At 40.4% G+C, this 17,276-nt stretch overlaps 1 protein-coding gene across 1 annotated transcript; it reads right to left on the bottom strand.

The window, feature by feature from the left end:
• Positions 1-4: 4 nt before the first annotated feature.
• VCPIP1 (valosin containing protein interacting protein 1) lies at positions 5-17,018 on the bottom strand. The gene is made up of 3 exons (XM_027894658.1): positions 14,121-17,018; positions 8,865-8,951; positions 5-5,862 (listed from the first exon to the last, which is right to left on the bottom strand). Exons 1-3 carry the CDS (start codon positions 16,816-16,818, stop codon positions 4,991-4,993), a joined length of 3,657 nt encoding a protein of 1,218 aa, XP_027750459.1. The 5' UTR covers positions 16,819-17,018; the 3' UTR covers positions 5-4,990.
• Positions 17,019-17,276: the final 258 nt, after the last annotated feature.

Raw genomic sequence — 17,276 nt, 5'->3', positions numbered from 1 at the left:
TAAGTAGTTGTCAATATGTTCATCTTTCAGTATTGCCAAAGTTTCAAAAGCCTAGTTCTTCCAAATTATACCATTCATACTTGAATATTATACGTAAGCAGTAAAATTTTGCTTTGAATACATTTTGACCAACATTTCAAATACAGATTGCAAGGTATCTTAAATGTCATATATGACTTGATCAGCATTTTTCTACATCATCTTGGCGATAACTCTGAAAAAAAAAATTAGATCTTGGATCTCGTTCGCAAAAATATGAAACATATATTGTTTAGCAATCTCTCAAATTCAAAGGTCCTATTTGTTTAACGAAATATTCAGAACAGGTACAAGGTCAAAGAAACTCTTTCCAAAGAGTTCTTTTAAAGAACTTTCTTTCCAAGAAGTTCCTTTTAAACAGAAGCATTACTAAAGGAAAATGGATGACATCAGATTTTACTTTTCTAAGAGCTGTACCAGTTTTTCAACTTCTGCACAAGTATTCATGTATGCAAGTATAACGCAATTTATATGCAGAACGTAGAATACATTTTCAGCTCACTCATTTTGTAGCCAAGTCAGTATTAATTAAACAAGCTAATGTGTGAAAGACTAGATAAAAGTTGCACCTTATAAAACAAAAACAGATGTTTTAACTTATAGTTTTAATATAGCAATCAAAGAAAATTCCAAATACTGTACAGTGAAGTGTAGTATCATACACTATATACTGTTATAATACACTATTGTTACATTACAGATAAAAAAAATCAAATATAATTAGTACAGCAATCACAAATAAAACAAACCAAACCTTGCTGGATAACAGCCAGTACTGTGAAGATGGTATAGCTTCTATGCTAATTTATTTTTAATTCAACATGTAAAGCACTTTTTAAAAAGTTTTTTTTTCTAAATATATACACTATTTTAATTCCTATTTATACATTTTAAATAGCATTCCCTCCTAAAAGTGCACTCTTTCATTTCTTGGCAATAATCCTCATTGAACGTAAAATATTTCTGAAAATACCACTCTTGTTTCAATCTTTTATTGCTCAACCACAGGCATAAGGGCTCAGAGGGAATCCTGCATTCTAAAGATCTTAAGCAAGTTCTTCATGAAGCTAAACTGATATCCACAAGCAAAACAAAGAAAACCACTCACTGTTGTGGTTAACAAAAGGATCAACTTTGTATTCATATTATTATTTTACAAAAGCATGTAGATTCTGATTTTTGAAAATGGAGCCAAACAAATGTAGAGATAACAGTGGCATCTTCTTAAATAATTCATTTTCTATACAATTCAGACCGAGCATCACTCTCCCAATTGTAAGCACACAGTGAATTTTATTACCTGGCATTTTCAGAGCACTGAAAAAGTAGCAAGCAACTCTGCTAACCCTGTGACAGCGTCAACAGACTCTACTTTATCAAAGATTGTAAATTAAGTATTTTGGTCTTGAAAGCATGCCTGCTGTCAGCACACAGCCCTGTGGGGGCACTGTGCCTCTGCTGGAGCGTTCTGTCCGAGGCAACGTCTAGCTCACATTTTGGAGCCAGCAAGACTAGTAAGCTATATGGGACTCACAAAGCCTAAAATGCCCATTGCTGTTTTGTGACTACAACAGGGAAGACATCCCAAATATATTTCTTTGATTTCATTTGGGAAAAAAAAAAATTAGAGAAACTGCACTATCAAAAATTCAACCTTACTAAGCAGCCAGCCATTTGAAGTAGTAAAAGTCTTACATTTTCCTGGAAAACTGATCTGTTCTCCTGAGGTTTTCCATATGCTTATCAGCAAACTAGTACATTTCCCTTTTTATTTTCTTAAGAGGCCTGGATTTTCAGTAACCATCTTTCCTTTAGGTTATACATACTAAGCCAAAGTAAAGTTTAGGATTTTCTAATAATGTGTCTTCTTTGACACAAGATGCAGTGTAGAAGATGGTTGGTCTTTAGACAAGAAAGTAATCCAGGTGGATACTCGAAAAGAATTTAGAACCATGGCCTCTTTCCACAGGCAATTCAGTAGCAGGAATTTGGGTTGGTTGCTTTTATTCTTTAAGAAAAGGGCACCCTTCTTGACATTTGAGAAGTTCTACTGACACATCTTCACATCCACAATGAGCCAACGTCTTCCCTGCCCTTGTACCCCATCACCATTTTCTTGACTAACAGGGAAATCTGACAAGCACAAGTACACGGGTGCTCCTAAGACAGGCACACAGATTTGCCTCAACTTACATTTGCACCCACTGCCAACAACCAAATGAAACATCTGTTCCAACTTACACTTTGGTGTTTTTTATTTCACTTCTCCTGTACAGTCACACATCTCACCGGCATGTAGATGAGGTTTAGGTTCACTTCAGAGTATCAAAAGCCACCTTTCTCAAAACCATTGATACTAAATGCATGGGAAAGTCACATGAAATAAGAACCCTGCAAAGAAACATGCACAATCCTGCTTTACACCAGAGGAACTCAGACCAGTGGATCTTGTGACTGATACCATTTTACCATTCCTTTGAGACCATTTACCATTCCTTAGAGACCATCTTTTTCAGGAACTGGAGGGTTCTGACCTACATTACTCCAGTGGGCCCAAGACTCACACTAAGGGTGAGTCAAACAGAGCTATTATCTGTTTCTATTTCTATTTAGTTAAGAAGGAAAATGTCAAATTACTGCTGAAATGGGAAGTATGTCAAAACTAAACCAAGCCTTCCCCTTTACACAGTAAAAGGCACACAAACTTCTGCAGTCTTACCAGAATGGCATGAAAGAAGTGAGCATTTTTCATTGAACTAAGGGTGATGTGCAATAAATATTTCAATTTCTTTCAAACTTAAAATTCTCTCATATACACTGCCTGTATTTTTTTTCAAACAAAGAAGACTTTTTTTCTAAAGAAAAGGTTAAAACTGTCAAAGTGATGGTTACCTGGTCTAAACTGCAAGAAATCCAGGAGATTCCTCCCCCTCAACCTCTCCTGATTTAAACTCTTTCCCAGGAACATGCCCTGCTATATTTTTCAAAGCCTCACACAGTGACAAAGCACAAGCCTCTGCTCAACATTTTCTATATAGATGTAGCCTTCAGCCAGCTAGACTGATTCATGGGAGGCTAAATGTTTTCAGAAGTCATGGCAGGCTTCCAGCTGCTGCATGTGCATCCTGTTTCTCACTGAATAAGCCCTGCCAGTTAATCAGTGCATCAGCAAGGTCAGTTCTGGTGAGCCAACTACCTCACACATTCCAAGCTTCCAAACTGCTAACTTACTGGGTAGCAATTTGAGATCTTAACGATTTTCGTATTTGTGAAAAGGTATTCCTTAATTTTTACTTCTAAGTAGTGTACTAAATAATAAAGTATTTGTTCCATCTACATAAAAAGTTAACCAACAGAGGCATTTTTGACAAAAGAGAGGGGCTATTATTTCAGTGACTTGCTTCATTTCAGTTTTCCATACAAAAATAAATCCTCCCTCATGGGACATTTTATCATACTAATGCTTAGAACTGTTTAAGTGACTAGAAATGTAAAAAGTGAGGAGACTTTTCTGAGTACAAACATATACAACACAAACCACATTAGTGAACTGATAAAAACCCACATGTGCACAAACACAGACTTCAGTATTTAAATGCTCTTAATTCATTTGAAGCTGTATTTAACATCTTTCATCCATTCAATGTTATTTCACCATGAGAGGAAGCAACAATAGTGCATTTAAATATGACTATGAAGATAGGAAGCAAAGTGCAGTATCAGAAACACATTCCACCCTTAGGGAGCAAGCACAATGGCTGCTTCTTAAAAACTAGCACTAAAGGTCTGATGAGCACACTACTTAAGTGGATACCAGTTATATTATTACTGATGCAGGGAAATCTGCATCACAAACTGAAGTGAGGCTGAGAGAGGTGGGTAGTCTTTACGGACACTGAAACAGCATGTATTCCTTGTTCCCACAGAGTAAACACTGAGCTCCTAAAAGCTCAATTATCCCCAAACATTTTAGGATAATGTATGTTAGAGTAATTTCCTTCCGATAAATTCTTAATTTGCTCTTAAGAGGACAGCTGTTATTGAATTTTGGACATTTCTAACCAATGCTAGTAATCCAAGTCTTTTAGAAGAAACGGATTTGCCAATGAACGTTTGTTGTTTATTGAAATTGCCAAGTTCTCTCCTGTAATTGTCTTAAAAGTTGAACACTTGACTACCTCGGTATTTGGGAAGAAATAAAGATGTGCTATCACTTACTAAGAGAGCACCAAAATGGTTGTGTTGGCTCAGACAGCCATGCATAACCACACCACATTCACTTCATCATATGCTAAGTAGCCTTTTTACTAACTTTCTTAAACTGACAATATGGAGAAATCAGAGTTTACTAAAGTTACACACATTCCAAGATTTCTGAGAGGCGTAAACAGCTGTATGAATGAAAAAGTTATTAAATTGGAGAAAGTGCCAGCACAATGTAATTAAAAGTACTGTATATGCTACATTATCAAATTTAGCAGAAGTTTAGTTTCAGTTGCTTTTTGAAATTTATGTATAATTCAGGCTCATAGTGTATTTTTCACTGGAATTAAGTACCTGGGACAGAATTAATTTTGTCACATTTCTAGTTTTGCCTGTTCTAGCCTTTTCAGCAACCTTAAACTAGCATGGTAAGAACCTTGCATGGGCTTAAATTTTAAGACATTTAAGGAATTAAAAATTACAAAGAATTTTCAAGAACCCACATGTACAGCAGATATTCATCTCAGTGCATTTCCTAATAACTAATTTACAGGTAACAGAGCCAGCCTGGGCAGCAGTATGGTAATATTGAAAGCTATTGCCAATCACACGCTTATCATGCACTGAATAAGATGATATAATCTTTGACATACATACAAGATTTAATAACTAATCACTTTGTGTGGCCCAGCCAATAAACATTACATTTGAACAGTAATTTCTTCTACCCTTATTAGATTTTAACCTATCAAGAGTGATCCATTGGCTCAGTTGCATTAGTGATTCCTGCATCTTGACTATCCATCTCCTCAAGCTCCTCAACAGAATTTCCCTTTTGTGCTTTAGACCTTGCAGGGAATGTTGTTCCCACAGAATTCACCATGTTACCATCAGTTGATTCGGTATTCAAGTGTTCAGTACCACCTGGTGCAGAAAATGATTCGGTTAAACCAGCCTGAAAGCTCCCAGTTTTAGCAGTTGAACTCACTGCCTCTACTTTCCTTTGAGATACATCAACTGATGCTGACTGCTCTGTATTCTGATCCCGCAAATGTCTATCCATTGAAGCCTGAATAGAAGAGACCATTTCCTGCAACTTTTTTCTCTGTGCCTCAATCAGAGTGGGGTCAAGCTGCCTGCTGTCTCTCATTGTCACAACTCCCGGAGCAATTCGGATAAGCTCACTGTTACCAGAAGCAGCTGTGAATACAGAAGGCTCAATTTTAGCAGAAGGACTGAAGTCCGTTTCTGTGCTATGCTTTCTTAAAAGTGGTGTTTCCCTGGCTCTTTGATCGTGTTGTTGACTACTAGATGCAGTTCCTAGGGAATGGCCCTTTCCTTGAAATGCAGTTACATTATGTAGTTGTTCAGATTTCTTTTTCACTACTCCACCACTACCCAGCTTCAGCATCCCGTGTGAAGGACTCGCTTCCCTGCTTCTTGAAGTAGCTTCAGCTCGCACTTGACTTAAGGCCTCTTTAACCAGCTCTTCAACGTCAGGACCGATTGGAAAGTGCCCAGCAGCATCCACACACAGCTCTAATCTGTCTTCTGCTGCATTGTACACAAAGTTTTTACCAGGCAGATGTGGGAAAGTGCAGTGCTTGCCATCAGCCAAACCTATAGAGATAGAAAAAGTTATTCAAAGTGCCAATATGTTTTGAGGTATGCTCTGAACACACAGTAATTATTGTATTTAAATCTACTGCACCAAGTATGTAAAAAAATCCACACTGAAAATTACTACCATGAGAGAAAAAAATTGGGCTTTTATGCCACACAATAGCAACCACAGTATGTTGCTAAGATGCTGCTGCTGCCTCCTATGATGACTCTAATGAAGAGACAATGCTGCAGTATTACTAGATAAAATAACCACCTCACTGCAACTTGCAGTTCTAACACAACAGAAGTTAAAGAAATAGAATATGCCTGCAGTAACACAAACCAAGTCAAACCCCATCACTACCACCATCCCACATTCCCACCCAAAACAAGACAAAAACAACCAACCAAACAAATATCGAAACCAGAAAACTGCCAAGGAGCACATTTCAAAACACTATCTGCAGGAGTTCTATTTAAGACCACTTCCATACTAGTCAGAACTGTAGTAGGATTTCAGGGTGTGAAAGAGTTGCTAAGCCTGAGGAATTTCAAATTTGGTATTTTGTCTTCTTCTCAGAGAGGAAGTGTTGCTAGATAAACAAAAGTGTTTCAAGCTATGTTTAGTAGTCCTGGAGATTAAAATTATTAACCTTTACAAAACAAACATAAGGCATAATATTTTTGATCTGCTGTTTGTTTGATTGTCCCACTTACAATTTGACCAATCTGTAAAAACAGAAAGTTCACTAGTTAATTTTAAGTTCTGAAGATTCTATGTGTCAAAAATGGACAACATTCATTGTTAACAGTTTATCATCATAAAATAACTCTTTCAACTCTGTCCCATAAAGGCTGTGGTAAAGCAATAAGGTAAATATAAATAAGGTAAATATCAATATAAAAATAAGGTAAAGCAAATTCAGTGATGACAGCTTCCTGTGAGTTAAAAGCTATCTGCAGATGAAAACTTGGCTGCAGCCACTCTCTTCACTTTAGTTTCATCAGCTATGCAAGGAGAGCTACAATGAAAACAACATTGTTTAAAAGGTGCCAGGAGTAGGTAAATTATTGGGATTTTTCCTCACATTCATAAAATTCTTGAAGAAAACCACCAGAAATTATTCAGAAGGGAAGAAACACATCAACTAAATTCTAGTTCTGTGTTATCAAATGCAATGCACTCAAAATGAGTATTATGGGCATCAGTGAAAAATGTCATTCAATAATTTGAAATGTTATTAAACTGTTTTCATACTGATGAACCAAATGACCAATCTCACTCATCTGCCACAGCTTCTGATTCCACTTGTGCAGGTGCAGAGAATCTACAAATATGATTTTATTTCAAAGAGCATCAGACACGTAGCTCCTTCATGGAAGCCAATAACAAAACAGCCAAAACATAGAACAAAATTTACCCTCAAACACCTAACTGTCTAACTCAGCCTGAAGAACATATTTTAAGTACATAATTTACCAGTTTATTTGCCAAAGAGGGAGCTGTAACAATTCCTGTGATAGACCAAAACTGCAATTCTGAAATCTCAAAGTAAGATCTTAAATGATATCTACTAAAGCAAACTTCAGCTGATTAACAGTACCTACACTTGATAGAAAGCTTTGTTCCAAAGGTCCAGGACAATAGCTGCATTATTACATTAACTAAAATATTAAAAACACGTAAGGGGCTTCTTTAAGTGGAAAGATTAGTCAGCTCGTTGCACACTGGAATTGTTGTACTAGTGTGTTAATGCTGAAACAGAAATTCTACCTACCAAGGTAGTGTAAAACACCTGCATATGTAGAAATGCAAGAATGGTCAAATACAAACCGTCATCTCCCACAGCCTTTTTGCTTACCTTGTCAGTTGGCAAAAATTACTTGTAAGTCAGGCATTTTCTGTAAGTTAATGACCAGCTGGGTTATAAAATCCCATGGATTCATTTCAAGTTCTCAACTCTGGGTAGTCATCAATTGGTCAAAAATGCCCTTTCCAGCAGGCAATGTATAAGCTACAATTCACTTGCCATAAACATTACACCAGTCTTTACAAGCACAGTAAAAGAAATATTACTAAAAGGAAACAGATCTGCAGTAAGGCATCTGGACACTATTTCTATTACCCAGGCTAATAATTCAGTGAGAGGTGGTGGGCATTGAATATACCATGTATTTTAATTACTGCAAAAAGAACAGAAATTACATGGTAAAATACCTGTTTCCAGAAATAAGTAAGATAAAGTTAAGGTTGAAAAAACTGCCGAAGAACAAATCAGACAGTGAGAAAGAAGTAAAGGAATCATTACAACAGATGAAATCACAAGAGCTAAACTATGAATGTAAAGATTTAAACAAGAAAATAAACTTTAGAGGGAAGAAAATAACTGATTGGTACTTTCTTCTCTAAAGAAACATATGCTATTCTTTGTAGGTAGTATTTGTAAATTTAGAAATCAAATATACTTTAACTACTTGCTTGGTTATCCTGCATAGAGCCCAAATGTGATATTCATCAGTGCAAGAAGGGGATGGATAGCTTTGCTTTTGAACAACCACGTTAGGAATACAAAAGATAAATTTAACCAACCATTTAAATTTAAAACTTGCAGGACCCCATACAAAATATGTACTAAGAAGCATACTAGAAAGATAAACTCCTTCTAGTAAGTGTTTTAAAGTATAACAGCAACAGGTCCTATGTTTTTCTCTTTGTTTGATCTATACAGGGGAAAAGAAGTTTTTAAAAAACCTGTTAACTTATTTTGGTCATTCTGTCACCAAAAAAAATTGTTTGTACAATTCAGTAAGAAAAAAATTCAGAAAATAAGAGGTTTAAGTTCCAAGAAGTAGGCTAAGGCTCTGAGGGAGCATAAAGAGGCACAATATAAGAATTAAAATGTACCAAAGTCATAAAATAAAAATACATTTATGCTTACAAGTGACTCAATATCAATTTACAGGTTGCAGGATTTGAAATCAGAGGAAGGAAGGGATAAACAAAACCCCCAAAATACCTGTTGTTTTCTTCATTATGCTGTAGAATACTCCACCCTGCTGAAACAACTGAGGAAGCCCCTTTGCGTAAGACCAAACATCTTCTCCTGTAAAAATCAAACACAACCATTAGAATTAAATAGCCATATTCTAATATTATAACAATGGCTGCAAATGGAACTCCCTGAATCAAAAGATGAGTCCTCACTTTCTTCTATGAAATTAAGAATTTGAATTTTTACTGCAAATTCACACAATAGGAGCTCAAGACCTTGCGAAACTTTCAGAAAAACATACCACTTTCTGCAGTCAAATATCCTACATGTTCTAGTACAAAGGCTCCTAAATTTAATTTGATCCAAATTTGCAGCTCCTGGTTCTTTGCCAGGCCCTAAACACCAGTCTTCATTCTCTTCCTACCCATCCTTTCTACATTAAACTAGGAAATTACTAACATACTTCCAAAATTCAAGCACCATACCCTTGCTCATTAAAACCTTAATTCTATATCTCTACACCTTCTCAAAAAACAGAGATCAATTTCACAGCTGCCACAGAGCAGACTTTATACTGCAGCTGAGACACAAACATCCACATAAGCAGCTGCACAGAAGCTGTGTCTGTACCTTGCTTTTCTTAAGAGTTAGAAACAAAATATCAACAATGAGGCCCCAGCAGCCCTGCGTAACTGGCATTTTTCAAAGATGCCAAAAATGGCATTGAAATGTGACAATTTTAAATGATGATGAGAGAAAGAAGGGAAAAAAAAAACAAAACACCAACAACCTAGACTATGTAAGGAAAGGAATATAAGGAACAGAAAAACTGGGTTACAGTGACAAGAGTATCAGTGACCTAAGAGAACCTGCTCAATCAGTTCAGATCTGCATTTTTGCCTACACCTATTTCCTCATTTTGCTAACCACTTACCTGCTTCAGAGAAGTGATATGTGATGCAGCTGTCAAAGTAGTGCAAATGGAAAGTACTGATAAATTCCATTCTCCTGATGCAGAAGCAACTACTGTGCATATACGTTTTCAGAAAAAAATTCCTTTTCCCGCTTTACATAAAACATTTAGGGAACACACTGAAGTATTTTAAATAGAACTTGCCCCCTTCTTTAGGTAATGAAATCTCAATAACCACATCTCTCAAATTTCTATTAAGATTGGAGAATCAACTATAGTTAACTGGATGTACTAACTGCTTAGAACAGAAATAGCTGGAATGTGTCAGGCTGCAAAATATTAGCCAGTAATATTTCTTTGGTTGCTGTTACAAGCAAAATAAAAGTAAAAAGTATTTTTAATAGCTTCCACATACTGAACTTGCTCCTTTTATTTCTTTACTGCATTTCCCACATGGTAACTGTGGCTATTTTCCTGTCCCATCTGCCTCAGGTGAGAAAATATATTTCGCCCTCATGACAGTGGTATTATATGCTACATCATGCTTTGAAACGGTTCAAGCCATTCTCCAGCTTTTGCTTCCACTCCCTGACAGGCACGGGAGGAACGGGACTCCATACGCTTCCCTTCTCATCTGTTCCCCCACCATGATTCTGTCACTCACCTCTCCTCTTCAGGCATTATTCAGGTCCCTATTCTCTTATAAAGGTACAGTGCACATTCATCATGTTCTGTCTTTAGACATTTTTAAAGACAGAAGGCCTAAACAATCCAATTAATTTTGAATACATTCCCTCGAACCATACATGCTTGGGCTCACTGCATTCATTTGCACATCAAGCTCACAAATTTGGCCTTCACTTCCTAGCAAGAACATCCAGGTAGTAAACCAACTAGTCTTCTTTCTTATTTTCCATGGTCTGCTGAAGGAGGTCTTGTGTCACTGCTACCTGCATCTTTATTCTCATTTACAATTTGAAATGCATATCCCTATCCACAATAGCTCCAAAGCATCCCTGCTGTGGCTCTTCCGAGTCTTCCCGATGGTTTAAACACTGCCCACAGGAATCAAAATAACCACTACACTGACAGATAACAGAATACAGCTGTCAGCCCACCCAAGCCTGAAGAGGCCACAGACAGCAGCCAAACAGTGGCTGACTCCACACTAAGGACTCCTTTACTCTTTTATTTGAAGGGTTCCCTTTCCTTCCACAAAGAAGAAGCGCAGTTTTAGACATTAGTCACATTTTCCAAGCAAAGATTCCCTATTTGCTGCGGGCATGATTTTTAGAGCTTTGCATAAGGGAAGTACCACTGTTTAGTTAGCCTTTTATGCAACACCAACAAGGACTACATGCAGGAAAGCGTGGACAGCAAGGCTCACAAAACAAAAGCATCAGCTGCTGAAAGAAATACAAACTAACCAGGCTGTTTTGACAGAGATCTCCCACTGAAAGACAAAAAAAACCCACAATTGCAACTGGACTTCCCCAGATCAGAGGAACCAGTATGTGTGACTCAACTAAACTACATCTGAGGTTTGCACAGCTTTGTTGTTAGTTGGGTTTTACCATTTGTTTTGGTTTTATTTGCCATGGCAGTGCAGTGTTTATAGGTCACAAGTTAATTTGGATGATCATTTAGTTAGATTAAAAACTCCCTCAAGACACTACATTTATCACAGAGATTATGTTCTCTGCGCTGTTCCTACTCCAGTACACACTTCGCCAGACCAGATCCCAACTCCAGAACATTAAGGTATTACAACAAATCGGAACTATCCTACCCACAAATATGCCTCTTCTGCTGGTGTAGGTTAGTTTGCACCTGCTGCAAGCCCAAGATTGTCACTTCATACAGCAGAGAGAACACAAAGAAGTGCAAAACAAATAGAAAAAACTCAGCTGATAAACACAGGTTTAAAAAACAAGCTGTTTAATTCCAAGAAAATCCTGGTATCAATTAGTAACTTTAATTTAAACCTGGCTATTTTTGATTTTTGTGCACTGTTGAATTAATCAATGAAAAACAAACCACTCAAAACAGGTTCATCATACTTGGCTTACATGTATCCACAGTGCCTCTGCATGGACGTAATTAAATCTGTTTTAAATATAACACTTTAAATATGTTAATGTAAAATTACAATTCCTTTAGTCTTTTCCCTATAGAGTTCTGTATCTTGAGTTAAAAAAAGAGAAAGCTTTACAAAAAATCATGCATAATATGTTAAATAGTCGAGAATCACAGTATCTAATTTCCCAGGGCTTATTTTTAAATTATATACAGAAAAATTAAAGAACACGATCTAAAATTCTAATAAGTTAACTAGCTGAGACCAGAAAAAAAAAAATCTTAGTAACTGAAATACAAAAGAAGTATTTCAGCCCATAGAAGACTCTATGTGAAAGAAAAGCTTTTAAGCATCCAGAATGAATAGTTATGGATGTTTGAAGACTCACTTTCACTAAAGACAACTGAGGAAAAGAAAACTGTATCTGGCCTAGCAAGTATTTCAACAGCATCTCCCCCCTACACATTCTAATACGACTGTTTTACAAGAATACTTTTATCAGAACAAAGTTACAAAGGTGACTTTCAGAACTTTGCAGCACAGTTTTTAGCAGTACGGAAATGTAATTGGGAAACACTAAGGCTTCTTGTCCCAGAAAGGCTGAATATAGCCCCCTGAGGAACTGCCACCCCAAAACTTTTTACAAAGTGCAAGGACTTAGGAAGTTTCTCAGAGTTTGTTACCCATTGAAAAATCAAAACTGTAAACAGGCAAGTAACTTGATTTTTTTCTACAAATATTTTTAAAGGAGAATGAAGACCCAGGGAGAAAAGTGATGATACAATAATAGCATAGCTGCATAAGGTTTTATAACTGGTTTATCCCTTGCTGCCACTTTTACTTCTATTAGTAATGCAAAATGGATGCAGTCAGAGAAGGGTGAGGTAAATTCTATTCTAACCTGTGCTCTGAAAGCAGAATCTATCAGCAGTGAGAGGCAAAGACAGAAACTGATTCTTGCATACAAGATCAGCTCACAGTCTATGGATAAATATCTGCAAAATAATGACACACCTTCATGCTGAAGTTACCGAGATACTTCTAAAGGACAATGAAGATTTTTTAAGCAAAAGCAAATAACTATACTTTCAGTAACACTTCCTTCAGACAGGAAAGCACTGTTTTAAGCTTTATCTCAAAATTAAGACAACTTTTAAACCTAACCTTTTCCTGCACTTTGGAACGGAGGTGTAAATGTCAGTGTAATGAGGTGAGTAGTGATTCAGCACCTTATCTTGCAAGAGACACAGGAGTACACCATCACACTTCGAAAAGAATCAAAGTTCTGCTTGATGAACTTCTGACACACCACTGGGTGATTACGTAATTGTTTCGTTTCTGAAACATCACATGCTTCAGCCACACCAAATCCCTCCAGCAAGAGAGAAGGCTCCCACAAAAAGAACCCAACCTGTAAACATGGTTCATAGAGCTGAATGTATGATAATTACTGTTCCACTTCCTGCCAGGAAGCAGCAAGAACTGTAAAACCTGATGAAGAAAGCACACAAATGAAGGTCCAGGTCTCCTGAGTTCAAAAAGCAAAATAAAAACCACAGGCACCTGAGGAAAGTCCTTTCATCTTGAATTATTAGGAGATTTACATGACTGATAATTTATAAGTATACCTTTTGAATCCTATCTTCACCTTTGGGATTCAGATCCATGTTTAGATTCTTTCAGTTTGTCACCTGCTTACATTCTGGAATAATAGTTTTCCCAGCTCTTTAAAAAGACCAAATCTTCCTTTAAAATTAGCAGATTAGAAAGGGACAATGTCATGTTGATTTGCTTAAACCAACACAACTCTCTATGGAGAGAAATGCCAGGATTTCATCCTACTACTAAGGTGAAAATGTGGTCCTCGGACTTCCAATGAGCAGACACTCAGCATCCCCTTCTCACCTCTGCTATGAGTTCATCTCCTGAAACCTGAAGGTGATGTAGGAAAAAAGAGAGCATGTAGCTCTCACACATACACTTCAGATGTGTGCCTAATGAGAGACAGGAAAAATCAGCAGAGAGCAAGGACAGCAGGGGCAATGCAACCACTTCTAACCTGCAATTTTTAGAAGAGGACTTTATAGCAAAGAAGGAACTATCTCATATACCTCCTATATGCACTTTTAGAAGCCACTGACAGCATGTTAAATGCACTTCTCATAAAGGAGCTAATCTTCTCCATCAATACAGAATAGAAAAAAAATGTATGTATGTAACTACAGTTTGAAAAAATGTTATCTTCTACTTAAAAACATAATTTCAAAGTACAACATGAAGTCAGCCTTACCCATGAGTGTTGCCAGAAGACAGAGCGAATACATCTCCTTATCCACTTGCTCTTGCAGATCCTTTGATGAGATTTTACTGGTCACAGCAATGTCTTCATGCTTCACAGCATGGGCCGAGTGTGCTGAGGCAGCCTGCCTGCCTTCCTCCTTACCCTTCAGGATTTCTATGGCAATCCTGTCACCATGCTGCAAAGGAACGGGCTCGTTTTCCATGCCTTCTTTGGGAGGCAGAAGCTCTTTCGGAGGAAAGCCATAGCGAATACATTGCAAATAGGGAGGAATATTAAATTCTCTCGCTATGCCTTCCTGCAGCTCCAAGAAGGTGGTGGTGCACTTCAGGGTAAGCATCGACTGCCTCCCATCATTGGTGGTTATTCGAATTTTCTTTTCTTTTGCAGATGTTGGAGAATATGGGGTTTTGGTTGGTGTAGCAGGTGCAGACGATGGCCCCTCACGAACAGCCCCGGGAGAAGCAGTCCTGGGTTGCCCTTTATGCTCTTGTTTCAATTTCTCACTTTTCCGTTTCTGCATTACGGAAGCTTGGTCCGCAATGTTCTGCTGAATAGTTCTTTCAGCTTTGCTCATATTCAGCTCCTCCTTGTGCAAAGTTTTTGTCTTCTGTCCAGTCAAAATAATTTTGGTTGGAAGTTGCGACTCTAACTCTTGTCCTTGCTGTACATCATCAGCTCTTTGGGCATGAGCACCATCGATATTTACAGGGGTATAGTCATCGGGGTTCTTTTTGGCAGTTTGATGCAATATTGTGTTGACAACTTTCTGAACAAGAATCTCACTACCAAATTCACCAGGGAAGTGCTTGGTAACAAGTTTCATGGCGACATCATACACATTGCTGTTCAGAGATGTGTCGCTTTCGTATTGGAACCAGTAGACCGTCTCTCTCACTACTCTTCCACCCCACTCTAGAGTAATAGGAAAAGCTTCAGGCAGATTGTCATATTCTTTACCTTCCCAGTAGTGCTTGAATCCACAGCCACATTTGCCACCTGTAGACCTTGTATTAGTTCTGTCTCCATCGATATATGAAACAGACCCATCCTCTCTGACGCGGCGCATTAAGTTACCGTGACACCAGTTACAAACAGTCAAATTGCTCAGGCCATAGTCTGGTACCAGCACATCCTTCGTGGGGTTGTAAGAACACACCAAACTGTTCAGGGGAAAACTGTAATTTTTGTCGGGCCTTAGCTGGCCATGGGTGCTTTTTGCCAGGTTATACAGCTTCCCCCCGGGAGCCAGCCACTCTGGGGGAACGTGATGCTCCGAAAGGGCCCCGCAGATGAGGCACCTGTGAAGGCGGTTGTCCATCACTGCTTTTTTGGCAGCTGCAGTGACCTCTTCAGGCTGGACCCCTATTACTCCAGTCCTTCTGTAGAAATACTGATGCACATCAGCTACAAGACTGGGGTGGATACCGTGTTTACTCATGAAAACCTCCTCCATCGCAGCAACAAGCCTCATCAGGTACTTGTCCTGCAAACTTCTGTCTCCTCCAATGATACAACCACCGTCCTCCTCTAACATGATGTACTTTTTGATGAGGTCTTGAGGAACTCCCCAGGCTTTAGGAAGTAGCTTCCTAGGCAGCTTAGGTAAAGCAGCACCTTTTATTCCAACGAGAGGAATATAATGGTTACGTCCTGAGCTACTCCACGCAATGCAGATCGGCTTGTTCAGCATGCCATCTTTTCCCATGCATTTTTCCAGGGGTATCAGACCAGGGAGGAATGTCGCCGAATAATCTCCAGAGCTTCGCATTCCACTCAAGGAGTCTAACAGGATTATAGGCCGATGAAGCACGTTGGCCAGACCAAAGATGTGAATATTCCTAAGGCCCATTGGCACACCTTCTGGAGGAACAAACAAAGGGTCACATTCATTGATAATGTCCTCCCACTCTGCCGCATCGATAAAGTCATGGAAAAGTGCCTTGTAGTGACTCAGATTCTCCTCAAAATGCTTCTTTAGATTCTCTCGCAGAGCATGCCAGAACAGTTCCCTGCCAACCAGCGCCCGCGAGACTGCGTGGACAAGGCAGTGGCCATCGCCATCCACGTGGACAGGGATGAGGCACTCTTGACTGTTGTTGGCCTTCTTGATGTCTTCCAGGGTGTCGTGCAGGTAGATGAGGCTGCCGGAGCGGTCCTTCCCATAACCGATGGTTTCGACGTGCTCCGGCTCGATGAGGAAGGCGCGGTCGCCCAGGAGGGAGCAGTCAAAGATGTCTCCCTGGTTCATCTCCGTGAGGAGTTTGGCTTTGCCAGTCTGCTTGTCCATCCCGTAGCGGGCCAGGATGGGGGCCAGGAGCTTGCAGTGGTAGTTGGAGAGGCCCATGACTTTGACGAGCTCGGTGTTCCTGCGGGGCGGGCCGGCGCCGCTGACGCCCAGCAGCGCGTTCCGCAGCAGGTTGTGCAGCACCAGGTCGGGGTCCGTCACCTCCTCCACGGCCAGCAGCTGCCGCTGCTCGTGGCGCCGCCCGCAGTCCGTGCACTCGATGCTGCCGCTGCCCTGCGGCCCGTGGGCCGGGAAGAACAGCCGCGCCTGGCATTTGGGGTCGGGGCAGGTGCCCGAGAAGATGCGCCGGTCCCGCTTCTTGGAGGCGGCCGGAGGCGGCGGCTGCGGCTGCTGCTGAGGGGACGGCGGCGGCGGCGGCGGCGGCTGCTGGGGCTGGGACATCGCTCCGCTCCGCCCGGGCTTCACCCGCACCCGCTGCTCCGCCGCCCTCACAAGCGCATCCCCTGCGCGCCGGACAAGGACCGCCGCCCCTCCCCGCCGCCCCTCAGCGCCGGTGCCGCCCGAGCACGGAGCGCCCCCCGCCCGACGCGGAAGTGCCGCCGCTCTCACCGCCCCTCGGCCGCCTCAGTGCCCGCAGCGCCGCGGCCTCGCGCACTTCCACGCCGGTGGCGCACGCGCGGCGCCGCGGGGACGGCCGGGAGCGGTAGTACTGCCGGCCGCGGCCGCATGGCGTGGGGAAGGGAGGGGGCCCGCGCGGGAACTACCGGGACCGCGAGGCCGTGCGGCGCAGGGAGGCGGGCGGGGCAATCCCTCTCGGGAATGCTGGGAAGTGTAGTCGGCGGGGAGTGGGCCGGGAGGGACGCGCGGGGCGCTCGGCGGTGCTTGTTGCGCTTCCTGCG

The sequence above is a fragment of the Empidonax traillii genome, unplaced genomic scaffold (genome assembly GCF_003031625.1).
Source record: "Empidonax traillii isolate 1590-97213 ecotype Southwest subspecies unplaced genomic scaffold, ASM303162v1 scaffold438:size550143, whole genome shotgun sequence".
Lineage (NCBI taxonomy): Eukaryota > Metazoa > Chordata > Aves > Passeriformes > Tyrannidae > Empidonax > Empidonax traillii.
Note: the sequence above shows the minus strand (reverse complement) of the source record. Positions and strands in the feature narration are given on the sequence as shown.